This window comes from Drosophila innubila, chromosome X, assembly GCF_004354385.1.
Source record: "Drosophila innubila isolate TH190305 chromosome X, UK_Dinn_1.0, whole genome shotgun sequence".
NCBI lineage: Eukaryota > Metazoa > Arthropoda > Insecta > Diptera > Drosophilidae > Drosophila > Drosophila innubila.
The window spans coordinates 30,575,869-30,603,286 of NC_047626.1; the positions used below are offsets into that span (position 1 = coordinate 30,575,869).

Sequence of the window (27,418 nt, forward strand, 5' to 3'; positions counted from 1 at the left end):
ATACATAGCAAAATCTTATCGAAAAACACAATTCGTTAAGTCTATATACTGAAATTCATTATTTTTATTATTTTTTCAATATCCAAGCAAAAAATTAAAGTGTTTTGTAAGTTAGCAACATCAAAGAACAGTGATAAAAAAATGATTTTTACTTATTTATTTCGAATAGTTGAATTTTCCAACACACTACAATTTTTAGAACTAGTTAGTGAAATTTGTCAACTATCAATAAATCACCTTGAAGCTAGTTGATTTAATTTAAATATTCACAATTTTTGGAAATCAATTAAAATTATTTTGATTTTTTCCACTGATTTATATACCCGTTACTTTAAAAATAAGTATAAGGGTATATTGTGTTCGTTGGAATGTATGTAACAGGGAGAAGTAGGCATCGACCCCATTAAGTATATATATTCTTGATCCCACTTGTTTGCACTAAATTGTTATTGGTAGTGGCTTCTACTACTACTAAACTTTTAGTTGGCTTTTTTTTTTCTCCACCATTATATCGAGCCCTATTTGCATAAATAACGTAAGCGTCAAAAAGCAAGTTTTACAGGAGAGAGTTTTTTTGAGATATCGTGTGTCGTGTTTCGTACGCCGTCTATCGCTTACGTTATAATTGACAGGCCAATATCTCCGTAAATATATAAAATTAAAATTTAATAGTTTTGATGCAGATGCGGTTGGTAATTATGAACACTTGCATCAAAAAACCGAATTCCGAAAAAAAATGGCGCTTACGATATTTATGCAAACAGGGCTCGAAATCTTTATTTAAGATAGATATGGGCATTTCCGTGGGTCATTCTGATACGCTTTTAATGTACAAAAAAAATTTAGATTAAAAAATGTTCACCGCCTTTTTTTGTAATTCAAAGCGTTTTGGTCAGGGTATCAAACCGACACGAATATCGATTTCAGTTAAGGTTTAGTTTATGTCTGTATATTGATTTTCGGTTATGGGTAACGCAAAGTCGTTGTATATTGATTTCCGATTTTTTTTATATTTTGATTTCGAAATACCAGTATGATTTCGGCTAAAAAAAAAATTTGTTGTAAAAATTAAAGAAACGTAATATATATGCAATATTTATTTGTTTTCTAAAATCAAGTTTTAGTACGAAAAACTTTTTTTTTGTTTTTTGAGATATCTTAACTTATCTGATAGAATATACATATAAGTTGGTCTTATGCATCCTTACCGAAGTTGGCTCAAATCGGTCCGCTATATCATATAGCTGCCACAGGGTCGATCGGTAGAAAATCTAGTTTTAGTATGAACAACTTTTTTGTTTTTGGAGATATATCAATCAAATAAATTGGGTATCTTTAATTGCTCATTACATTCTAACCAAATTTGGTAGAAATTGGAACCCTATATCATATAGCTGCCATGGGAACGATCGATACGAACGGCTGATAAGCAAACTTTAGAATGAAAAACTTTTTTATTTTTTAAGTTACCTGTACCAAACTTACAAATAGTAAACCTCGTATCATCCTTTACAACCTGTCCAAATTTGGTTGGAATCGGACCACTATAACATATAGTTTCCATGAGACCGATCAGTCGAAAATCAACCATTTCGTAAAACTTGTCTATATGCAAATTACTTAGCCGTCTGTCCATAGATTTTAATGAATCATAGCTTAAACGACGCGTAATTAATGCAGCTATGTTAATAAAATAGAAAATAAAATGTCATCAATGTTTTTTCGATTTTTCCTAGAATTTTAAACAAAAAAATCGAAAAAAAAAATGGTACAGAAAACCAACTTCATCTGGTCGAATTATTATTTACTTTTCAAAACACCCTAAAACAATGATCATAAACACAGCACTTAGCTGTATTAATAGAATGCTAGCTTTGAGCGATCCCATATACTATCAAGACATAAAAAAATCAAATAATAGACATCCTTAAAAATAATAGTTTTTCTTGCCACCTAATTATATCACTTATTAAAAAACAACAACTCAAAAAACCCAAACAACAACCAGAACAACCAAAATCATACACATAACTTATATATATACCCAATTTATCTGAAAGATTCAACAAATCAGAATGTTATGACAAACAAAGAATACAATTAATACAAATACACACAAAACCCACAAACAACAACCAGAACAACCAAAATCATACAGATAACTTATATATTTATCTGAAAGATTCAACTAATCAGAATGTTATGACAAACAAAGAATACAATTAATACAAATACACACAAGCCCACACTCACTACACAATATTTTTTCAATAAAACAAAAGATAAAATACACCCAATGGACAAAAGCAATGTAATATACAAAATACCATGCAGTGGCAATATTACAAATATGTGCAACAAAGTATATGTTGGCACAACCAAATCAAAATTAAAAACACGATTTTCACAACATAAGTCAGACACCAAACTCCGCCTACAAACACACATACAACCAGCGCTAGCTACACATTGCGTAGAGAGCGGACATACGCAAATTTAGAAGATACAAAAAACGTAACACCCTGAAAATGTTACATTTAATAAACACACCAACAAGTTAACAAATGAACTACAAAACAGACACTGACAACTGCGCTCATATTTACCGACACTTACTACATAAAAATCAGTCTCAAGCTCCAAGCCGACGAAAGCGGAGTTTTAAATCCAACAATAGAATGTACGTTAATTTATTTAAATAGAATTAATATTATCTATAAGTTTCAATGTTTTCAATGTTTTAATGTTTAAATGTTCATTGTAGTCGCCCTAAAGACAACTACCGATGGTGGTCGAAATATATTGGCAAATTTAAATTAAAATAAACATCAAGACCTCGAGCCGGCTAACCAACTCAATTAAAAAAAAAACCTAAACAAAAAACTAATTATTTCTTAATTCGAATATTTATGTCTTTTAAACTACTGGTTTAAATCTTAAGCTTTGTATTATTGAATTATAGATATATTCATTAGCTTTCAGGAAAAGTAAAGTTTTTGAAAATCGGTTTGAAATTCTCGAGTAATGATGACAAATGTGGGTGCACCTTTAAAAAAAGGTAAGAAAAAATTCAAAAAAAAAATCCATACCATAAAAAATAAAAAAGTTTTTCGTCATTTGGAGCCCCATTTCTATCCAAAAAAGTGGGTTTGTTTCTTGTAATTTTTTGGCTGTTGTCTAGAGTTATATAAAGAAAAATTAATTTGATTTAATAAAATAAAATCGATATTCAAATTTAACACCAAAATTAGTTTGAAAACGATGATATAGCCTTAACAACATAATTGAATTTAAGGCTTGATTAAACCGAAACTATCTATTATACATGAATCGGTTACTTATCGCTTATTTCGGCTTGAATAATTTCGGTTTTTCGCTTTCTGTATAAAAAAAAAGTTTTGTTTCGGCTAGGGTTTTAGTTACGGTTACCAATTTCAATCGGTTGAAACCGGTAAAAGGTAACGGTTTTGATAATGATATCAATAAACTGGCGGCTACGAACGTACGGAAAATATAAGAAGACTTCGATTGCATCTAATAAAATTCACACGGGCAACTCAATCGGCCGAATAAAAGGTCCAAGCTAGTAGCTGTGTAAGCTGCAGTTCAGTCGTCTTTCGCAAGCATAATCGGTCGAATACAATAACACTAGGCAACAGCCAACAAATTACAAGAACCAAACCCACCTTTTTGGATAGATTTGGGACCCCATATGACGAAAAACATTTTTTTTATGGTAATTTTTTTTTTAGAATTTTTTTAAAATCTGGCTTTTTTTCGAAAATTTTTTTAGAGGTGGGCCCATTACTCGAACCGGTTCTACGAGGTTTGGTTCAGTACCGGTTTGCAGCCTTGGTTAAGATACCTCAAAATACTAAAAAGTTTTTCATACTAAACTTGGTTTTAGACCTATCGGTCCTATGGTAGCTATATGATATAGTGAACAGATTTGAACCAAAAGTGGTGAAGATGTGAAGGACAACATAAAATACACAGTTTGTGGGTTTGGTTGAAATATCTTAAAAAATAAAAAAGTTTTTCATACTAAAGTTGGATTTTCGACTGATCGTTCCTATGGCAGCTATATTGAAAAGTTAACCGATTTAAACCAAATTCGATAGGGATATATAACACATTACCATATACACAACCTGCGAGATTGGATGATATATCTTAAGAAACAGGCGAAGTTTTCATACTAAAGTCTGATTATGAACCGATCTCTCCTATGGCAGCTATATACTATGGCAGACCGATTTAAACCAAATATGGTCAAAATGTGTAAAATAACAAGAAATTGATATTGTGTGACATTGGTTAAGATATCTCAAAAATCACAAAAAATGTTTATACTAAAGGTCATGCCGCTCCACAAGGAAGTCATCAAAGTCGACAAAAACATGCCTAGACACAAAATAATATTATATCGCCGTCTCTCCATAGATTTTAATGAATCATATTTTAAACGACGTGTAAATAATGCAACTACGCAAATAAAATTTTTCGACTTTTCCTCGAATTTTAAAGTAGAAAAAGCTAAAAATAAAAAAGGATAAAAAAACATAATTTTCTTTATTAAAAAATTTATTTCTCTAAAAACTACTGGTTTAAATCCTCAATTTTGTTTTAATGAATTATAGATTTATTCATTAGCTTTCAGAAAAAGTAAGGCTTTTGGTTTTGGCATTCTCGAGTAATGACGACAAATGTGAGCGCACCTCTACAAAAATGTATTAAAAAAAGCCGAATTTCAAAAAAATCTAAAATAAAATCTCACCATGGAAAAAAAAATTGTTTTTCGTCGTTTGAAACCCCATATCTATAAAAAAAAAAAAGTGGATTTGGTTCTTGTAATAGTTCAAATTTGTTGCCTAGTGTAATTACACGCAGCAGCCACTTATTTTCTTAAACGCCATTGCCATCTCAATAGACAAATAAACTTATACCGTTGAATTGAAACTCTGGTGTTTTTATTCAGGTTTATTGTTTCTCGAAAATACAACTTCTTTAGGCTTTACCAAGCCTTTTATTTTTATTTGCATTTTGATTAGCTTTTTTTTCTTGATTAATCATTATAGTACAAAATCTCCATTAGTTTAAGAAAACGGTTAAAGATATAGAAAAACTAAGTTTATTCAAGGACGCTGTCGGTATTTTCATCCAAGTGAATTAATTCATGTGTAGATTGCTTAAATAAGTAACTTGAAAATGTTTCTGGAAGAAAATCTCACAAGATTTGAGTTTTTGACCGATTTTTTCTATTTTGCCTATTACGAATGACCTTTCAGCGGAAATGCTCATACAAATGAATTTATTTCTTGTATTGTGTAAAAGTTATAAAACTATGTTTGGATTGGAAAGAAAAAAAACAAGTTCTAGTCAGAATAATACTTTTGAGATGCTGTTAAATTTCGTGAAAAGAATTATAGTTTTTGTGTTTGAATCTTTTAGCTTTAAATAACATTAGATAAAATCAAATAACACAACTGTGAAAAAGTTTTATAATAAAGCAAATATTTTGCACTGTAACTCGCACCAAAAGATGTATATGTAAAGTGTACATTTATCAATATATAGTAATTGTAGTTGTTACATACAAATGTGCTATAATTTAATATTAAAGTCGATTGTTGAGAACAATATACTTGCGTGCATAAGGGTTTTTTAAACATTTTAATGTAACAATGCCTTATGCTTTAGTTTGGCTTAGAAGCTACATACTATAAAGCAATTTAAAACTTATATACATGTGTATAAAATTACTTACCTTACTTACCATGTAGTATAACCGATATAACTGCTTCCATACATAAAAAAATCTAGAATAAAAGAAACAAAAATTGTTATGATATCCCCAACAGCAAAAAATTGAATTGACTTAGAATCAAATGATAAAAAAAACGAGCACAAAATTTAATTATTCTTTTAAATTGTATAAATATCAATATTTATATAAATGTAAATTAAGAAAGACTGTAGCTAACTGATAAGAAACTAAGCACGATTGTTTAATGATGCTTATAATAACAACTATTGTCAATATTATATTATTATTCTTGTTTTCTATATGAAATGCACACATTATCGTTAAATTAAAGTGCCATAGATACAAGTACTCGTGGTTCGAAATGCACACACTTCTCATTTATTTAAGGTGAGAACCTTATATTACTATACGACCGAGTGTTTTTCTATGTATTCAAAGCACGCTTATGCCTTAACCTACGCATAAGATCAAGTAGTTATTGCCTAAAGATTATCCCAACACGGTTATTTTTAGCCATCTTTTCCCACACAAAAGACGGTAATCTTTAACTATCTAACTGAGTTTATATTCCAAATAACATAAAAGCTCCTATGCTAATGTAAATCAACGCCGAGATGTAAAAATGTAAAATGACATATGGTTACAGTAGATTGAAGAATCAACTTTCCACACACAAATACTGAAATAAAACTAAGCTTACATAAGTAAACCGAAGAAAAATGTGCTTTTTTATATCCTGTGAGGGTGTTTTCCAAAGTATTCTAAGTAACAGGGAGGTGGTGTGGCAGACCCCATTAGGTATATCAGGAGTGCCACAGAAATCGAAACCAACCGAAAGTCTCCTAAAAATGTATGGAGATTTGAAAAATTTTCGGCTGGTTTCGTTTTCTGTGGCACCCCTGTATATTCTTGATCAGCATTAGAGATAGGCACGGGCACTGGGCTTCGTGACCCGTGGGTCTCTTCAAAAAATCCAAGGGGTATGGGCCTAAAAATCGTAAACGAACTTTTTTTCGATTGGCTCCGGGCCTCATCAAAAAGTCCGAAGCCCGGTATGCTCGAAAAATCACGATTTATCACTTACTTTTTTATATGGATTGATACAATTTTTTCTGTAATATTTTTCTGTTCTTTTATCGATTCGCATAGATATGTTTATCAAGCTTTATATTACTACCTATCAAATGCGTCAATCGCCCCTATAGGGGGAAAAAGTGTGAATCGCTAAAACAAGCAAAGAAAAAAGTCAGTGTTTTACACAACAACAAGTAAATTTAAAACATGTTTTTTTTAATTTAAAATATACACCCAGAAAAAAAATCAAGATTTCCGTACTTTAACAGGCCATTTTCAAGAACAAACTATCTCAAAAGCTGTCTAAGTTCGGAATTTCTAAAGTTGAAACCAAATATCTTATTTCTAGTTCGGTTTTCGCAAGTGCGGAAATCTTAAAATGAGGTTTAATTCAAGTCTGAAAAAATTGAAAACTAGTGTTGAGTTGCTCATGAGTGAGTGAACAAAAATGAGTTGCTCACTGAAGTGAGCAAGTGAACATGTTCCTTTCAAGTTGTTCTTTATGGCTCACTTGCTCTTTTTTTGCTCACTTGCTCTTTCTTGCTCAGTTGTTCTGTATTGCTCAGTTGTTCTGACTTGCTCATTATTGCTCATTTCTGCGCACTTTGCTCGAGTTTTCTTCTGCGCTCGTAGTTAGGACATTTTGCGTTCTTGCTCATCTTTGAGTTTGTTTTCAACGAAAATACACGCTTATTGAATTAGCGCCATAGTTAAATAGTCATTTTAAAAATTTTAAAATTGGCTAATTAGAAATTATAGCGAACTTCAAAACCATTTTGAAGTTGTCGGAAGCCAGGAAGCTAAAGGCAACTATTTTATTATATAATTTTATAATTTCAGATTTATGTACTATCTTAAGAATTTTCAATGCAGGAAGAAAAATACAATTCTTTTTTAATTTATTTTATATTATCATTAATTTAAGAGTCATATTTGAACTTAAATGTTATTTTTGTTTAATTGTGTGAGGTGTGCTAAGAGCAGTGAACAATCCAAGTGAACAACTGAGCAAGTGAGCAACTGAGCAATCTGAGTGAGTTGACTCCGCCTAAGAAAAAAGAACAAGTGAACATGTTCACCTAAATGAGCAGAGTTTACAATGAAAACACTACTTTAAGTACACAAATATCTTGAACTAAACCAAAAATGTACTTGATTCTAGTACAAAGCATTGTCATAATTAATTAATTTTAATCTTAAAACATACACTAGAATGTGTACTAAAATTTACCAAAATACCAAAATTAAATACCATTAAATAATGGTGTATTTTCTTGGTTAGCGACCTTTCGGAATAGGTGCTGATTTTACGAGCGATCCAAGCTTAACGTCATGTTTGCGTCGCTAGAACCAGTTGAGAATTTTAAGGTGCGACAATGAATAAGAAATATCCCAAAACGTACTTGCTTTAAGTACGAAACGATATTATTTTTAATTTCCTTTCGATCTTGAAAAAAAACTATTTTAAGTACAAACAAAACTTTAAAACTAGTTTAGTACAAATAACTCAGTTGTTTCTAAAGGTATCTTTTCGAGACTCACGGATTATATATTTTCCATGGTCTTATATATTCTGACTAGGTTTAGATAAAATCGGGCTACTATTTCGGATAGTTGCCATAGGAATGTGATGTCAGAATTCTAAATTTAAGATAGATTTATACTTATATCAAGATTTTTAGTACACAGCAATCTTAAAATTTTAAGAACGAAACGGTATAAATTCAAGTACGGTCGTACCTAATTTTAGGATGGCATATTTTTCTGAGTATTTGGAAAAAAAATTTATAAGGTAAAAATTATATACAAATTTTTTTAACACCTAACAGTCTTATGACTACAAGAGATAGAAACTTCAAATTAAATATGTAGGTTCCTGGATAGCATACGCAGATCATGTTTGTTTTTATTTTTGGATCGGACCACTATATTATATAGTTGTCGTAGGAACGATTGGTCTCAAGTTATAGTACTATAAACTTTTTTGTTTTCTGAGATATCGCAACCAATCTGACAGAATATGCATTGGGGCTGTTCATATATATGTTGATATATTCTGACCAAATTCGTGTCAAATCGGTCCACTATATCATATAGTTGTCATTGAAACAATCAGTCGAAATAATACAGAGTTCTTAAAATTTTCAATGTGTCGAACGGCACCTAAGAGCCTAAGCACAGGGTATCCTACTGTCGAGTGCGCTCAACTGATACGCTTGCTTAATGTGCAGCTGTAAACTCACTTATACGTCTTAAGTGGTTATTCAAGAAAACTCAAAATAGCTTGATATTTGAATTTGAACTTCTTTCGTTTAACTTTATTTTCAAAGATTTTTAATAATTTATCCTCTGGGTCTTGTCTGTTAGGCCATATTATCCATGACCACAATACATTAATACATAAATTATTATTGACATCTATTGGCTTGGCCCAAGGGATGTCTGTGTGGATTAGTCGTTATATGTAAAAAGCTTAGCTTAAACTTAATGCATAAAGTGAGCTCTACACTCGCCAAACTATGTTATTAAATCCTCAGTTAAACTTAGCTCATAATGCGTAGTAACAGTTAAACATTCTAACCTATAAAAAAGTGATGGGGGGAATGTTTTCTAAAAAATAAATTTAAACAAATCAAAATAGAACAAAGGCTGGACGCGACTTAAATGCAATGTAGTTTTAAAGTGTATGTGAATACCAAAACAGTTTAAAGTCTTGGAATTCATATGTGCATTCTTTCGTTCAATAGAATTTTGATAGTGTTACAAAAAAATAAAGACGACCAGACTCAACGTTTTCTTCCTATTTCGGGACCTAGAAATCGAACAGCATTATAAATTATTTTTTTTTAATTTGTTTTTTCTAGTTTTCCATTTCTAACAGGGACCGTAACTGTTAAAAGTTATTATTTCAAAATTTTAATTCAAAAGTTGCGAAATAACAGATATTTTTAGTTTTTATTTAACAAATGCAGAATAATAATTAAGTAACAAATTTTAGTTAAAAGTTACGAAATATCACTTATCTTTGATTAAAAAAAAAAAATAGCTAAAAATTTTATTATTTTTGCTTTAAAAGTTACAAATAAAAGGTATTCCGTACATATTATTTTAAAAATCATAATATAAAAGTCCATTTCTTTAGTTTAATTTTGCATTCATAACTATTATTTACGGTGCTTGATTTTTAATGGAATAACACCCATACCTTTAGCATTAGGCATAAACACGCGTATAAACCTAGCTCTTATAATTAGCTTTTTCATTCGATTTGATGACGAAGAGGCCAAGAGGCTTTCACAAACAAGGGTTCTATGTACCAAATTTGTTCCTTCTAGGACTTCCCATCTCCAGATCGCAAAGGTTAGTATAATATTTTGGGTGATAAAAGAAGAGCGTTCGGCGTTTGTGTGTTCCGATGTTAAGATATCTAAGTGTAAAGCCATAAACCTGGTCGTTATTACCTTGAAAATGTTAAACTTGACAAAAAAAAAACTAAACTAACTAACATTTTTTCTGATACCAATTTAAAAACTAAAAAAATTAACGATGCAGTTCGATTCTTAGGGCCCGAAGTAGAGGGACTCTTTTTTATCGACTTGCACAGAGTAGTTATAGGGCTTTGTTTTTAGTTTTATCTGGTTTTTGGTGTCGAAATTTAATTTAAGGGATGTGTGTGTGTACGTGTGACTGTGTACGCCAACTTGGTCACTTTTAAGTATTAATACAATTGAATTATACTCGATAAATATTCTAGTCACATTTGCCTTTTGCTCTTAGTTAGTTATAGCGCAACACATGGCGGTCTCTTAAAATTGGGCCTATTGTCGGTCTCACATAGACATTTCTGGCATTTTGTTGAGCTTCAAGTTGATCTGCACACTTTGGGAGAACATCTTAATAATGCCATAGTTTTCATTGGCATAAACTTTCAAAAAACTGGGAACATTTTTATGCAACAGCTCGTGACAAAATTGAGGGTACTTGCGAAACGCTGGTTGTTTTTCATCCCAAATAGACAAGATGTCACAGTCGTCCCTGGAAGTGGAGGTTATGAAATTGTCAATTACATTGAATTCGTTATTTGAGCTTTGAACTGGGCTATGACTTACCGCACTTCATTGGTACACTCGTTTAGCGATATGATCAAGTATTGAATTTTCAATTGCGTGCACTGATTATAAATATCTGATGATTGTTGTCGACTGTACACCGAGTAGACGTGTTCCGTGCGATCGCTTTAAAGTGGTAAACGGTGATAAAGCAAATTAAAACTAGACTATTAATAAACAATTATGTGGTTAAGATGACTTACGCCATTTGACGCATATCGAGATGCGCATGGTTAACAATTGGACGCTTGGTGGTGAGGTGCACGGTGCCAATAATTTCCACCGGACCGGCAAAAACTGCATCGCGTTCCGTATTCAATTTTATCCACTCGACCATGCCTTCAAGATCATCCGATGGGTTTGCATATCGCGAGGGAAAATACTCATCGCGAATATTCTGCACAAAATAAAAACCTTCAATGGATTAAAATATATTTATGTAAATGTATGGTCAACAATTTACCGTCATGCCCGGGTCAAACATGCTGAGCAGGAATACAGCCAAGGACACAGACCAAAATATGTTCCGCTGTCGATGATACCAGACCTTGGAGCATATCGTTGGCGCTATCACACAGCCTTGAGTGAAGCTGAGGAAAAACAGTTTGCGCACAGTGAGGCCAATCAGCGTGAAGACAATCATCTGCATAAAACTGTACATATAATGCAGATTCAGTATCTGAGCATTAGCTGTAGGCACAATAGAATCGCGACGCGTATTTGTCGTGCTGCGGCGCTTGCCGTTGGTAGCCTCTGTGCTAAAGGCTTTTGATGGTAATGCGTCATCCCTTTCAGGTTCGTTCATCTCGTTCGTTGCAGATGTCGTTTCCGTTTCCGTTATCGATTCTGTTTCTGTTTTAGTGTCCGTTTCAATTGGAGCAGCATCTTTGAGATTGTGCTCGCTGGCCTGTTCGCGCTCTTTACGCTGTTTATCACTATTGCGATGTATCTGCGCCTTTAGGCGTTTGATATCCTGCATGAAATCATCACGCTCCGGTTGCTGCTCCTCTTGCATTTTGACCTTCTCTTGCTTGTAACGCTCATAGTCGTGATCGCAGCTCTCCAGCAGGGCAAAGCATTGTTGTAGCTGCTGTTCAGTTTGCTTGTTGGACATATCGCTCATGGATACATGATGTTCTTCGAGAAAGTCCTCCAGCACATAGTTGCGAGCACGCTCGCGCTGCTCTTGACTTGGCGATGTTGGAACATTGCTTTTACGCCATTTACGAAAAAACATGGCCAGCATTACGACCCCATACATGCAATATGGCTTTACAATAAGCGTCTTAACCAGTTGCCATAGCTCCGACCAAGCGACGCGGGCATAAAGCGGATTACAGGCAGACAGATTCGTAACAAAGTTAACTTTGGCCTGTAGCACCCAATGTGCCCACAAATCGCAGTAGTGCATGTTCATATTCTCCTGCCAATTCAGCAGTCCAGATTTGCTTAGCACATACACTAGCTTAGCTTGCATGCTGCTAGCGAAGAGAAAGGCCAGCAATATGAATTTAAACGAGAAATAGTCGCACTGCAGCAGATCATTGGAAGATCGCTGGCTGCGGACTTGCCGTACAATTGTTATCAGAAACAGGCTAAGGGAGACGCTTAATTGCCAGGTGAAGAGCAGTTGGCTATTACCATGTGACAGCACAAAGGCTAAGCAATTTCCGAGCAAATGGGACAGCGAATAATCCAAAGCAAATGCGTTGGCCAGTCCCAGTGGCATCGAGCTGATGTTCCATGAGGTCATAACAATTAAAATCTGTGTTGTGAATATGAAGTTGGAAAACTGCCACGACAACAGTGCACAAGCTGTAAATAGTGACATCACAAATATCTAATGTAACAAAATAGAAAATATGTACATGATTAGATGTCTTTTTTTTAGGAATCATTAGAAATCAGGTATACACTCACCATAACGAGGCGCGAGGTATGCTTTTGCCGATGTAAAACACGGCCAATACATATACACAAATAAAACATTTGAAGGAATATAAAGGGAAATGCAAAATTTTCACGAGCTAACGGCCTTTCGTAGATTTTGGCAGCAAAGCTGTGGAACATCAAATAAGAAAGAACGCCGTAAATGCCACCAAATACATTTTCACTCAGAAGCGTCCCATATAAATAAAGAACCAGCAGCGTGACCCCGCCCATTAGCCAGACGAAATCCAAATAAAACTGCATGGGCTGCACGCTTGGATTAAAGCCGGCTCTCACCACATGAAAAAAGTATCTGCACACAAAGAGAGAGAGAAAATATAAAGAGCTATGTAGTTACATTACATATCATCGGTGCTAAAATAAAGATTCGAGTATAAAGCTTCTGAATTGAGCATGTCTATATGTATCCATATGTTAGATATTAACAAAAAATGCATATAAGAATAATGGATATTGTATATAATGAGTTAAAGGCTAACCACCTGCGCTAATATCACTAAGATATCTCTTTCAATTTAGTTATCACTGATAAGAGTTTTATCCAAGTGTTGGAAAAAATATAGTGATACATATTCGATTTAAACTTAAATAAAGATTCGAATATAATGGCTCTATATGTATCTGTAAATGCATATAAGAATAATGGACATTGTATATAATGAGTTAGAAGCTAACCGCTGATATCATTGCGCTGATATCATTGAGATATCTGAGATATTTTAGTTAAATCATCACTGATTAGAGTTTTCTCCAAGTGCTGAATAAAATATATTCGATTTAAAACTTACGCGGTAACCAACTCAGGCAGCACATAAAAACGCTGCAATACATTGACGCTATGAGGGTATTCAATGTCGGTGACATTCTTCAGCTGCTCATAGCCATGCCAGAAGTCCGGGCCATCGGCTAGCTTCTTGTAGAATGTGTAATAGAGAGCATCTTCGCGGCGCAACATCGACTCACGCTCCAATTGGTTGAGATGCCGTAGGTTAGTGCGTGTTTCGAAGATGACGCGTACATGATGCATGTACAGGAAAAAAAAACCCGAGCCTTTTGGAAACGAAGAATTTTTGAAGCGGCCGGCTATAAAATCAGTCATCACTACTTACCAATTAGCGCGTGCGATAAAATAACGTAGAAATTTGGCTCGCGCATATTTAGTCCTTTGGGGTTGCGTTTATCTGTTCAGTAGATTCGTTTTATCATTATTTGATTAGACTACTGATTGATTTAATTAGTTGATCCCCCCTCGATGTTGATGTAGCGTTTACTCGTAAACAAAGTACTTAAAACAGCTGACTTGTTTCGTTATATGAAAAAACAGCTGTTTCACAATTGATGACCAGACACTGTTGCCAACTTAGCTATTTTATAGATAGTTCTGGCTATTTGAAAATTAGCCCGAAATCTGGCCATGTTAAATATATATTTAGCAATTGTTTGGTTTTTTTTTCGTGCAAAACGCACGAAAAAATAAATTGAGCAACTCCTTTGGGATAATATAAAAAAGATGCATTTTTAGCTATAGAGCTGTGTCATTGTATCGAACGCTTTGTTAATATTTTATAAAATATCAATATCAAAAATATATCGATATGAAAAACTATTTATTTTTGATATTTTTGACTAAAAAAACTGCGATAATATCGATGATATAAATATCTGGGCGCGACCTGAAATTTGCCGTGTTTTCACTTAAAATTAGTTGTGTTTCCACTAATTTTTCATATTTCATAACACGGGTTGGGTTTTGATGCAGTGTTATCCATTTTGCCACAGTTCATTATATTAATATTGCTTTCATGTTACACGAAAAAAATTTGGCGACAACGGCAAAAGCAAGATTTTCGCACAATTATATCGATATTGATACTATCGCCAGAAAAAAATATTGCCCAAAAATATATCATCACAATAAAATATCCATCAATGTATTTTCAATGATATTTCGACATCCCTACTTGCGCAAAAGTTATGGTCTTAAACGATAGCAATTGCGATACGTTCTGCTGTTTATCGATAACGCATTTTCCTTTTTTTGGCTAAAACAAACACATATTCGGCACTGCGCAAAACGTAATTTTTATGTAAAAAGATGCTCACACTTTTTGCGCAATGCCAATTTTCGTTTTTTTTTTATTATTTTTAATTAATTTATATTTTAATTTAACATTTTAATATTAAGCTGAATTTTGTTCGTCAAAAAACTGGGTATCAGAAATTTTGGGGCTAGAAATTGCTTTCGTCACTAGAATTTTACCTCGTATAGAGGTTTTTTTGTGGGATATAAATTACACAGCCAAGGGCGTAGGCAGCTTTGTGCGCAGGGGGAAGCCAAAAAAAAAAAATTTCCATTGTATATCCACACACCAAGAACCTCTAGAGATTTTTTAAAGAAATGATTTTAAGAATATCCCTTTGAAAATTTCTGAGTTTACAAAATGTCAGTGATTTCATATTTTTGATATACAATATGTATTTCCGAAGTTACTGAAGTCGACTGCCAGAAGATTATTTCAAATTTCAACTAAATAAAATAATTTAATTGCTTTTAGGGATTTGTATGGAACACGTGAATGTTCGTACTAGCAATACAACTTCGTGATAAAATTAGTAGTCGTGAATTTTTTGCAAAATTATATAAGTTAAGATTTTCTCGGAGAGTAGTTTTATGTGCGCACTCACCATACATTATCTTAAAAGAGGATTCAGGCATGTTCCACAAATTTTATATAAAAAAGAATAGAAAAAGCAATATTCTATGCCCCAAAATTATTGAAAAAAATAAAATTGATTTACAAGTAAAATAAAAATGCCTATCAGGTGTGTTCTACAAATTTATAAGAACGATAAAGCAACCGAAAAGCAATTGTTGGTGTTCCTGAAGAAATGAAACCATTGCTTTTGATTATCTAAAAAGATTTGAGAGATTTGACAAAATTAAATATTTAGTAAATTGAACTAAAACAACGGCCCACCAAGAAAAGTGATGTTCTGAACTGGGGGTCTCAATATGCTTACTATATGGATTTTGTGTCGCTGAATCCGAACCCGAAGTCCATTTTGCCCCAGCACTTCAGGTTTTCGAAATAACACAAAAAAAAAAAATGGCGGACATTTTTTTGAAAAATTCATCGGATTCGTTTGAATCTCGTTAGCCGGGAGCTTTTGGGGTCGCCGATGTTGAACTTGAAGTCAATTTTTAAAAATTTAAAATGGCGGACTCAACTCAACACAACTCGGTACTCGGGAGTTTTTGGGGTCGCTGATTACGAATTTGAAGTCAATTTTTAAAAATTTAAAATGGCGGATCCAATATGGCAATTTTTTCAATAGAACGCATTTAAGTGCTTATGTAAAATTCGATAAATCATCCATACTACTGGTATTTAATTATGTTAGCCCTGGAAATTAAACATTTTTTTTCGTTTTGCAAAAAAAAGCGGAAAAAAGTAATATATATCTTAAAAAAGCTAGAATTTCCGCTGCCCGTTGCTTTCGATTTTTTCCCGCAATTTGACTTTAAAAAAAGCCAGATTTAACGGGGAAAAACTGAGTTGGCAACACATTCAACAATAGAGGTGGGATTTCTCGTTCAATTTTCTGAATAAGTTCAATCGTTGAATCGTTTTTGAGTTGTGAACTAAGCCAGTCATTTAGTTCAGCTTTTTATTTTCATGAACGATGAGCAATGAACACAGCTTTCTATTCAGCTGTTCATTAACGATGAACTAGTGATGTAAATTTGGGTCGAAACTTCGATGTCGATGCTTATCGATGTTTACAAAATGAAAATTCGATGGTACATAAAACATCGGTCAAAAACTTCGATGTATCGATTGTGTCCGATGTTCCCTATTTTTTAACAAAATTCCAATAAAAAAAATTGATAAATATTAAGCGTTGATAACGTATTTCTATCATTTGAATTTAATAAAATAATGCAAATTTTGTTTTCATAACATTAACAATTTTTTATTGACAATGTTTAAAATATATATTATCGCAATAAGTTCCGTTGGTTCAATTCCGTTGATCCTTATGGTGTGTTTACGTAGGGGCACAATGCGGCATCATATTCTGAGGCAATTTCTGACAGCCCGTGACTAGACAAAGTGTTCACATTGAAATTCACTTAAAATGTGCTTCACAGCGGTGTGCCAAGCCAAAATGACTGCCGTCAATGTGAACAATACTTGTAATTTTCACACAGCGCCACGGCTTCAGGAAGTTCACAAAAATTGAACATTGAACAAGCTCGTGCGCAAAAAAATAAACGACACGGAATGGCACAGGTGTTCACATTAAAAGTGACACATTTTTTGTGCCACTTGAATTTTATGTCACATCATTTGTGTTCACATTGCTCCTTGCCACTGTCAAAAATGACTCTCCGTGCCCCTTTGTAAACCCACCATAAGAATAGGTCTTTATATTCAGTTGATCATCTGTTCATGAACGATGAACGATATGAATTGATAGGTCTTTCTAGTCAGATGGTCAGCTGTTAATGAACAATGAACGATGAATAGGCTGTTAACATTAAATTTATAGTAAGCTTTTGATAGGAATGAATAGCAAATGATTATAAGTTTTAGAATTTAATTTTTTTGAATCAATTTCTTATTTAAAATAATAGCAAAAACTCGACTAACAATATGGCACTTCATTGATATATGTAATAAAATAATAAGAAATAAAATACAAATATGGAACAAAATAAACGATATAGTTCATGAAGTACTAAATAAGTTCATCTGTCGAATATTTTTAAAATATCGTATTGATAATATTTTTTGTATTCAAAATATATCCAAATGGTATTTAATATATCGCATTAAAATATTGATATATTTGATTTAATTGATATTATTATTTTATTTCCTTTTTTCTCACAAAAAGTGCTTCTCTGCTATACAATAAGGAATGATATAAAATATTTATATATTCTAGATTACATTAAGCATACATTACAATATTATCTATTAGTTCGATTTTGGTATGCTATAATAGGCAATTTCCACGACCACTCACAATTGCCACATTTGCTCACATTTGAATGTGGCTCATATTTGGCCTTCCACGACCAAATGTGAAACTGTTAAGACACCCAAAGCAAATCAGCTGTTCGGTTTCTGTGCACAAATTATAAAAAGCAGACAATAACAACATTTTAATATTTATTTTGATATTATAATTGGCGCAAATTTAATGCCTACCGTTTTTATTGAAGAAAACAGCTGGTTAAGGTGATAATTGCTTTTTTTCACGAGCTTATCGATAAGCCTCGCGTGCCCGATACAAAAATACTGAAATTCGCCGGGGCGAATGACAAAAAATCTTCACATTCATTATGAATGAGCCAAAATGATCATTCGGATTTTGTACTGAAATAAAGTCCACATTTGGGTCAAATGATGAAAATGGCGTCTAATGAGCCAAGTGTGCTGTCGTGGAAATAGGCTATTAACTAAATTTTGTTCAGATAACAAAATGACCAACGCACAAATAAAAAATCCCAAAAAAATGTCGCTTATTCGATATTTGTTCAAAAAATATCGATATAAATATATCAGTTTTTGTAAAAATATCGATATATTGATATTTTGATATATTATCAACAAGCCTACTGCATTATCAAACAATTATATTCTTTTTAACAGAAGAGCAGATTAATTATAATATATAATTATTTTCGACATGCAAAACATAATTTGTGTTGACGATTTCCAGACTGTTGGACGGCCAAATAAGATCACAATACCTTAAGGTACGGTGGCAGCATAACACAAAAACAGAATAGTTACAGTCTCACAGTAGCTCATTTCAAGTCGCATTTTAATTGGAATTTGTTTATGCTGATTATTCGCAATGGACCGATATGCGGTGAGCTCGTTGGTAGGCCAAGGCTCATTTGGCTGTGTGTATAAAGCACAGCGGCGTGGTGATGACAAAGTGGTTGCCATCAAAGTCATATCAAAGGTGTGTTTAATTAATTCATATAATATCCAAATGTAATAGGTTGCTGATAATAAGCCATTTATTTGCAGCGTGGGCGATCGAATCGTGAACTTAAAAATTTGAGACGAGAATGCGACATCCAGGCGCGCTTAAAGCATCCACATGTGATTGAAATGGTCGAATCCTTCGAGTCCAAGTTCGATTTATTTGTGGTTACAGAGTTTGCAGTTATGGATTTACATCGATACTTATCGTTTAATGGTGCTATGCCTGAGGAGCATGCACAGCGAGTTGTCTGCCATTTGGTCTCGGCACTGTATTATCTGCACTCGAATCGCATACTTCATCGTGATCTAAAGCCGCAAAACGTGCTTTTAGATAAAAATATGCACGCGAAGCTTTGTGATTTTGGGCTGGCTCGCAACATGACAATGGGCACTCATGTATTGACATCTATTAAGGGAACCCCACTTTATATGGCACCCGAGTTACTTGCCGAACAGCCGTATGATCATCAGGCGGATATGTGGTCACTGGGATGCATTGCGTATGAAAGCATGGCATCGCAGCCGCCATTCTGTGCCACGTCCATACTTCATTTGGTGAAGTTGATCAAACACGAGGAGGTCAAATGGCCAAGTACACTCAGTAGCGATTGTCGCTCCTTTTTGCAGGGTCTGCTCGAAAAGGATCCCAGCATGCGAATCTCCTGGACGCAGCTGCTGTGTCATCCATTTGTTGAGGGCAAACTCTACATAGCCGAAGTGCAGGCAGCCCAAAGCTCACCATTCATAAATCCCCAGCTAGCCAAGGACATCAAAAAGGCACATCATTCAAGGTGTGTTTACAAACATACAATGTACAATATATTAGATTTCTTAACTGAACATGATTTGTTTGCAGCCATATAGGTGCAGAATTAGGTGATGTTCTGGCCGCGCTTAAACTGAGCGATGTAATCAATGAAAACTTGACAACCTCTCGGGACAGTATCAACGCAATTGCCCCCAGTGATATTGAGCAGCTTGAAACTGATATGGAGGATAATGTGCAACGAGTTGTTGTGCCATTTGCAGATGTCTCCTACAGGGAGATGCCAAACGTCCATGCAGTCATAGCTGCTGCTACTGCTGACGGTGGTGTTGGTGGTGGTGATGTTATGCCACTAATTAATTCACAGACTTGCTTCGTTAGCGGAAACTCAAATATGATACTTAATCATCTTAACGACAATTTTCCAATCGAAATGCCTATCACAAGCGCAGCTAAATGTATGAAGTCTAAGCTGAAGATGTCATTTAATATTAAACAATCTCGTAACAAGGATCTCGAGAAACGAAAACTCAGCCAAAATTTGGATAACTTCTCATTGCGGCTGGGCCAAAGCATTGACTCAGAGACTCAGCGAAAAACCACTGAGATGCTAACACAGCAATCGCATTCGCATTCACAACAGCTACAAGATAAGAGGTCTCAACAGCTAAAGCAATCAATACATTCCAACAACGATGAGAAACTCAGCAGCGAGTAAGTCTCGTATATTGCATAATTCAAATAATCGTGATCTAATTTTTGTTTTGGTATTTATTTATAGTAACTCGCCTCCCTGTCTTTTGCCCGGGTGGGATAGTTGTGATGAATCCCAGAGTCCACCCATTGAAAACGACGAGTGGCTGGCGTTTTTGCATCGATCCATACAGGAGCTGCTTGACGGGGAATTTGATTCTCTTAAACAGCACAATTTAGTCAGTATTATTGTGGCGCCATTGCGCAACTCTAAGGCCATACCCAAAGTGTTGCAGAGCGTTGCACAGTTGCTTTCTCTACCCTTTGTACTGGACGAGCATTTGACAGCAGAGTCTATTAAAAGCGTTTATATTGATGTCAAGCTGGTACCTAATCTTATGTACGCCTGCAAACTACTTCTTTCGCAGCGACAGCTGACGGATTCGGCTGCATCGTTGCCAACGGCTACCGGAGTATCGATAAGTCGAACGCTACGCAGTGTTTCCGACTTGAATACTGAGGAGATGAGTACTGCATGCAGTCTGTACGAGCTGGTTTGCCATTTGGTGCATCAGCAGCAACAGTTCCTTAGTCAATTCTGCGATGCTATGGCAATACTCGCAGTCAACGATATGTTTATCAATTTTCTTACACATGGTAAGTGGATAACTGACAGCAATAATATTCAAACTTTTTAATCTGTCTTTTATATTTTAGATTTTAGGGACAACAATGCGGTTCGTCTGACAAGCTGTATGTTAGCTCTTTTCTGTTGCGTATTGCGTGAGCTACCAGAGAATGCTGAGCTTATAGAAAAGATTGTATTTGATCCGCGTCTGCGATTCAGTACTCTGCTGCAGAGTCGTCACGAGCTCTTGCGTCAGCGTGCTTGTCAGATGCTATTACTATTAGCGCGCTTCAGTCTACGTGGCGTCCAGTGTATCTGGAATGGAGAGCTAAAGAGTGCTTTACAAGCACTGGCGGATCAGCAAACATGTCAATTGACGCGCTTTGAGGCCTCCCAGACATTGGATGAGCTCAGCCAATTTAGCTTCTTTGTTGCCTAGACAACTGCTTATACTTTATTAAATGTTATTTGATTTGTTCAAATGTAAATTATAATTGTTGTCTAGCCAAACAAATCCTGCAGATTACCCTGAAAGTAATCAATCAGCTCATTTAGATAGTTGCCAAAGCTATCAAAGCCCAACAGGTAACTTCCATTGCAGTCCTGTTCGTACATCTCGTTGAGTTTGGACACATCTTTATCAGACAAGCCGCGTCGCTGGCCTAACGAGGCGTATGGATCCTATGTAAAATAATTGGTTTTAGCAATGGATAAACAAATATTTAAATATAATGTTTGTGTAGTGGAGTGGAAAAAATTTACCGATCTGGTACTATACCTGGTTTTTAACATACCTATATAATATATTTCTTAAATAAAAAAGTTGTTTTTTTATACCCATTCAAAATGTGCAAGAAGGGTGCAAGAAGAATGGCAGAATGTATGCAACAGGCAGAAGGAGGCGTGGCAGACCCCCAAAGTATATATATAAGGGTGCATCGATTTTTTCGAGAAAAAAATGGTAGCCCATATTCGTAATCTACGGTAAATTCTAAGATGTTTTAAACAAGAAACCATAGTTCTAAAATCGATTCCTAGTCCCCGCTTTTCGAGAATAAAAATTTTGAGTTTTTAGTCCTTGCAAGGAAGAAATTTATGTTTTAGGAACAATTTGTCATTGTATTTGAAAGTTCTGGTCCTAACACGAGTTTTGAAACCAATCTTTTCAGAATCAGAAAAATACTAAAGATATTGTAATAATTCATGCTAAAAATATAAAAAAAAGAAATCAAAAACCGGGGACTAAGAATTGATTTTAAAGCTATGGTTTTTTGGTGAAAACATCTTAGAATTGACCGTAGATTACGAATATGGGGTACCATTTGTAAATTTTTTTTGGCCCATACAAATCGGTACACTCTAATATATATTCTTGATCAGTATTAAAAGCCGAGTCGATTTAGCCCTGTCCATCTGTTTGAACGCGTCGACCTCAGTAACTATATGAGCTAGAGACTTCAAACTTGGTATGTAAGTTTCTGAATATCATACGCAGATCAAGTTTGTTTTTATATTTGAATCGGGCCCCTATATAATATAGCTGTCATTGAAACGATAGGTCGAAGTGGTAGAATGAAAAACTTCTTGGTTTTGTAAGCTATCTCAACCAATCTGACAAAATATACATCTGGGCTGGTATTATACATCCTGACCAAATTTGGTTCAAATCGAATTACTGCATCATATAGCTACCATCGATACGATTAGTCAAAATCAAGTTTTTGTAAGAAAAAGTGTTTTTTTATATCTTAACCAAACTGATAGAATAAGCATTTAAGTTGGTGTTATACATACTGGCCATATTTTGTTCAGATCAGTTACCTATTTCATATCGCTGTCATTGGAACAATTGGTCGAAAATCAACTTTTAGTACAGAGTACTTGTGCACAGGGTATCCTACTGTCGAGCGTGGTCGACTGTAGCCGCACCTTAGAGCGAGCGAAGCGAGAAGGGGGCGGAGCCCTATTATTTTATTTTAACTATGGGCATCTGAGTTAGTCAAAACTTATCACAATCTTCAATCAATCAAAAAGATTGACGGACACATATAAGACATAGGGACTAATTATAGTGTTTAGAAATAAACTTTATCTAACTTTTACTTGCATTGTACAATATTATAATATCAATTGACATATTTATTCTGGGTATCAACCCAAATCGAACCGTTTTCGGTTATGTTAGGATTTGGTTTTCAGTTATCGGATACGAAAACTCTTTGTAAATGGGGTTTTCGGGTTTTTTGTGGGTTTCGGTTTTGAAATACTGGTAAAATTTCGGTTTACAAAAAAATTCGGGGAAGTTTTAAAAGAAAGTCTATCTATATACAATGCTTCTTTAATTTCAACTATGGTTTCGATTTCGGTTTTAATCCCTTCATTTATTATCCTTATGAGTTCAATTTTAAGATTATTTTTTCTCATTGCGCGTTTTCAAGGTATGGCTTGTCTGTGCTTACCAGTGGTTCAATAGTGGCCTTGCCATTCTTACTAAATGCCCTGGAGCTGTAGTGCATTACGCTCTGATAGTCATACTCCACACCAAAGTTGGTGATATGTGTGCGCGAGTACTTGTTGAAATTGTGTGCATGGCCGTCCAAGATATTCTCCCAGTTGATCTTAACGTACTCGTCACGCTCCGTGGCACTCTGTTGATGGTAAAAACCCAAAGCGTGCAACAGCTCATGAACCACAACGCCGTGCGTGACGCATTTCGGTGTATTAAGATTGAGAATTTGACCGCCTTGGCGACGACCGACGCTTGACCAGCAGCCTGAATAGTTGCCCTTGATAAGTAGCCAATTCTTGTCACCTGACTCGTACGGCCGGAAGCGTATGCAGGTGCGCTCGTGATATTCCTTTAATCCTTTGAGTATAACCATAGTCTGATTGGCCGCTGTGCGCAGTTTTCTTAAAATCTTGAATCATCTTATATATATGCTCAATAAATGTAGCTACTCACTAAAGTCCTGTGAATCTATGTAGAAGGGCACGACGGCATCTGGCCACGTCTGTCGCTCGTTGAGTAGCCCATTGCGCAGAAATTCGCGATGGAGCATAATGTCGCCCTCGAAGAGGCCGCAGTGCTCCCATATGTTGCTATCGCTGTCGTCCGTCCAATAGTCAAAGGCAGCGCCTATAAGAAGCCATTGCTCATGGTTATAATTCACAATCATTCATTCATTGATTCTTTATGTGCACATACTGTTGTGTCGTCGGAGCATCTGCATGTTGGCGCCCCAACGGGGCGCGGGTGGTACCGCCGACTCAAAGCGTCCCTTGTCAGCCATGGCTATTGCAATGTCCATGCTGAGGACCAATGTCAGCCAGTGTATGATAAGCTCGCTTCTCCACATTGTCTTGGCAAAAGAAACGCCGGCCCGAGTGTCTCGTTGCTTTTATATGTGTCCACGATCTACAATTAGACGCGAAGCGTTGTAAACGGAGGCGGAGACGGTAACAAACAAAAGGTGGCGACAAAGCGACAATTGAAAAACTTAAGTACTCGTAATTGACCGTGCCTACGAAACCACCAAACAACCCGCCAACCAACCAACCAATATCATCGCCCACACTTCTGGATTTATGCATAACGGATTAACTCTGCTCTCATGGTAAGCAGGTATATCAGCTATTTAACAGGTATAACATGAAACGTTTGGAAAGTGAAATACATACCTTGTTGTCATTACATTAAAAAATTGAATAGTTTTTACATATTGTAAAACCTACCGAAGGTGTCAATTATTAATATACAATTCTCCAAAGTATCCGCTCAAATTGAGTTATCTAAATATTTAGATTAGTAGGAAAGGGAATAGTCGACTTCAATCGATCCAAAGCCCGACGAAATATGGAATAAAATAATTTGATTTGTTTTTTTTTATTCTACAAAATAGTAAAAATTTTCTTGGAACATATAATTAATACTTGGTCTAAAATGTATCCATATATTGCCCGTTTACTTCAAAAGTATCTAAGCTCAAAACGAGTTTAAAGTTTTCAATTCAATTAATCTAATCGGATTCTAGTGCTGTGGCCGCTATGTTTTGGTAAGTGGCGACAGCCAGACGCACAAGCACACCGCTGATCATGAGCGAGCTTACAAAAACAAATAACGCCGACGGTGAACTTTTGTTATTTTTTTGATCGCACATTTGGTCTATAGCCTCTAGCTGAGGCTTTTGTTGTAAATGTTGTTAATCGACTAAAAATATTCTGCCCACCGCTGTATTACACAATTCGTTTATTTAACTCGAAATTATGTGTAATACATATTACTTATTATTTGGTTTTAACAAACTTATATTTAGTATTTTTTTGTGAATCAATTTAACTATTGAGTTACTCTTTTGATACTCATAGAGTATCTAAGTTTCAGTGTGAGGACTATTTCTTTTATTTCTTAAAATAATTGACATTGTGCTCTCTCTTTCGGCGTTCGCTGCGTATTTAAATTCTCTTGTCTTTTACGGCTTTTCATTTCATATTTAACTGGGATATTGGGTTATCAGCGACAACAGTGCGCGCATATGTAAATAGCACAGTCACCAGTGTGCCGTTCGCCCATCACCAGGTGCCGCTTGAGCCCCGTCTGAACATGGTCGATGGCATCATGCAAGTTGTATGGGATTTCGAAAGTTGCATGCAACATTAAATAATCGCTTGTATACCCGTTACTTCTAGAATACAAGGGTATATTGTACAAAAGAAAACCTCTTAACGAGGTAAAAGTCTAGTGACGAGAGTATTTCCAAGCCTTATAATGTCAGATATCCAATTTTGTGACGAACGATATTAAATTTAGTACAAAAAAAAAAGTTATCTTTAAGATCTTTTTGCGCAATGTGGCGAATGCCAAATTCTTTTTTTTTTTGCAATTTACCCTTTGCCACTTACACCTCCTTATCTCAAGAACCCGGCGAGTTGCCAAAAGTCTTAGTGAAGACTATACCTATCGATCGGTATATAGCTCGATCCAATCGGACAGTCGTATCAAATTTTCCTTTCTTCCTGTATACATTGCTAGTTTAGATCTATAGTTCCGGCCTGTAAGAAAAATATACATACATAAAGACTGCTTATAAAATAAAGCAATTAGGAACAAAATGTGTATGTACAGACGTTTGCGGAATAATAAGAACAGCATGTAAAAATTTAATTCAATAAAAAAAATTGTTATAATAATATATTAATTATATAGTGTCTTTATTTTTATTTTATGTATGTATGAAAATGCATATAGGCATTTCCAGGATCGAGAATGCGACATTTGTATTTTTAAATGAAAAAAAATGTTAAAAAGTACATTTTTAAAAATCTTTTCTTGCGTGTTTAATGCATTTCATCAACACTATTTTTATTAGAAAAGACAAGCTTTGAAGACTTGTCGTTTTCGGATTATTTATAGAAAACAATGCATCGAGAAAAATGCGAAAGTCTGCGAAATGTGAAGAGTAATTTGGATAAAACTATTCTTAATCCATAATTAAATAATGTAGTTTTCCATTTTAGGAATTATTTTGATGTGTTATTATCATTTTTGTATTTTACAAATTTCGAGCCTTTCGACCGTTACTTTGGGTATCTAACGAGCCTGTGTATGGATATGCAAGTATGCAAGCGGTTACATACGCGTATACATTTTTGTACTTATGTTAGTTAGATAACATTATTGAATGGCCAAATAATTTTTAGACATAGAATTAGTAATTAATTATATATAAATTATTTTATATTGAAAATACTTAAAAAACGTATTATTAATAATAAGATTTGTTCAAGTAATTTTATATTTTAGAATAAGGTCAATAATAGCACTAGGCAACAGCCAAAAAATTACAAGAACCATACCCACTTTTTTGCATAGAATTGGGGCCCCATATCACGAAAAACATTTGTTTTTTATGGTGAGGTTTTATTTATTTTTTTATTTTATTTTCTTTCTTTTTTCATACAATTAAAAAAATCATAATTTTCTTTACTTAAAAATGTATGTCTCTTAAACTATTGGTTTAAATCTAAAGCTTTGTACTAATGAATTATAGATATACTCATTAGCTATCAATAAAACTAAGACTTTTGAAAATCGGTTGTCATTCTCGAGTAATGATGCTAAATGTGGGCAAACCTCTGAAAAAAAGTAATAAAAAAAAGCCATATTTTAAAAAATTCTAAAAAAATGTTCACCATAAAAAAAAAAGTTTTTCGTCATATGGGGCCCCAAATCTATCCATAAAAGTTGGTTTGGTTCTTGTAATAGCCAAAAAGCTCAAATTTGTTGCCTAGTGTAATTTACCGATAGAATTTAGTTAATAACTATAATAAAACATAAAAGTATACTTTAATATATCAAACTTCTAGAAAAAAATGAGTTATAATTAGTTACATTCCTTTAATTTACTTAAAAAATGCAGTCAACAA

The 27,418-nt window shown here is 34.4% G+C and overlaps 3 protein-coding genes across 3 annotated transcripts; 1 reads left to right on the forward strand and 2 right to left on the reverse strand.

The window, feature by feature from the left end:
• Positions 1 to 10,106: 10,106 nt before the first annotated feature.
• On the reverse strand, positions 10,107 to 14,177 carry LOC117793687 (C-mannosyltransferase dpy-19 homolog). The gene is made up of 7 exons (XM_034634070.1): positions 14,010 to 14,177; positions 13,689 to 13,950; positions 12,871 to 13,192; positions 11,414 to 12,790; positions 11,154 to 11,347; positions 10,951 to 11,076; positions 10,107 to 10,876 (listed from the first exon to the last, which is right to left on the reverse strand). The coding sequence occupies exons 1-7, from the start codon at positions 14,053 to 14,055 to the stop codon at positions 10,672 to 10,674; spliced, it is 2,532 nt and encodes an 843-aa protein (XP_034489961.1). The 5' UTR covers positions 14,056 to 14,177; the 3' UTR covers positions 10,107 to 10,671.
• A 4,357-nt stretch (positions 14,178 to 18,534) lies between these two features.
• LOC117793444 (serine/threonine-protein kinase fused) lies at positions 18,535 to 21,483 on the forward strand. The gene is made up of 5 exons (XM_034633757.1): positions 18,535 to 18,882; positions 18,951 to 19,699; positions 19,765 to 20,388; positions 20,456 to 21,024; positions 21,085 to 21,483. Exons 1-5 carry the CDS (start codon positions 18,772 to 18,774, stop codon positions 21,432 to 21,434), a joined length of 2,403 nt encoding a protein of 800 aa, XP_034489648.1. The 5' UTR covers positions 18,535 to 18,771; the 3' UTR covers positions 21,435 to 21,483.
• On the reverse strand, positions 21,423 to 24,373 carry LOC117793445 (zinc metalloproteinase nas-7). The gene is made up of 4 exons (XM_034633758.1): positions 24,201 to 24,373; positions 23,958 to 24,131; positions 23,455 to 23,891; positions 21,423 to 21,676 (listed from the first exon to the last, which is right to left on the reverse strand). Exons 1-4 carry the CDS (start codon positions 24,349 to 24,351, stop codon positions 21,497 to 21,499), a joined length of 942 nt encoding a protein of 313 aa, XP_034489649.1. The 5' UTR covers positions 24,352 to 24,373; the 3' UTR covers positions 21,423 to 21,496.
• Positions 24,374 to 27,418: the final 3,045 nt, after the last annotated feature.

Bases quoted from the DNA above. Each gene is read 5' to 3' on its own strand.
- LOC117793445 (XM_034633758.1), bottom strand. From the start codon at position 24,351: ATGTGGAGAAGCGAGCTTATCATACACTGGCTGACATTGGTCCTCAGC. The intron at 24,132-24,200 runs GTATGTGCACAT...GGCTTCTTATAG, and splicing joins GATGCTCCGACGACACAACA to GCGCTGCCTTTGACTATTGG. The intron at 23,892-23,957 runs GTGAGTAGCTAC...AACTGCGCACAG, and splicing joins CATAGATTCACAGGACTTTA to CGGCCAATCAGACTATGGTT.
- LOC117793444 (XM_034633757.1), top strand. From the start codon at position 18,772: ATGGACCGATATGCGGTGAGCTCGTTGGTAGGCCAAGGCTCATTTGGC. The intron at 18,883-18,950 runs GTGTGTTTAATT...ATTTATTTGCAG, and splicing joins CCATCAAAGTCATATCAAAG to CGTGGGCGATCGAATCGTGA. The intron at 20,389-20,455 runs GTAAGTCTCGTA...ATTTATTTATAG, and splicing joins GATGAGAAACTCAGCAGCGA to TAACTCGCCTCCCTGTCTTT.
- LOC117793687 (XM_034634070.1), bottom strand. From the start codon at position 14,055: ATGCGCGAGCCAAATTTCTACGTTATTTTATCGCACGCGCTAATTG. The intron at 12,791-12,870 runs GTGAGTGTATAC...TTGTTACATTAG, and splicing joins ATACCTCGCGCCTCGTTATG to ATATTTGTGATGTCACTATT. The intron at 11,348-11,413 runs GTAAATTGTTGA...TATTTTGTGCAG, and splicing joins TGTTTGACCCGGGCATGACG to AATATTCGCGATGAGTATTT.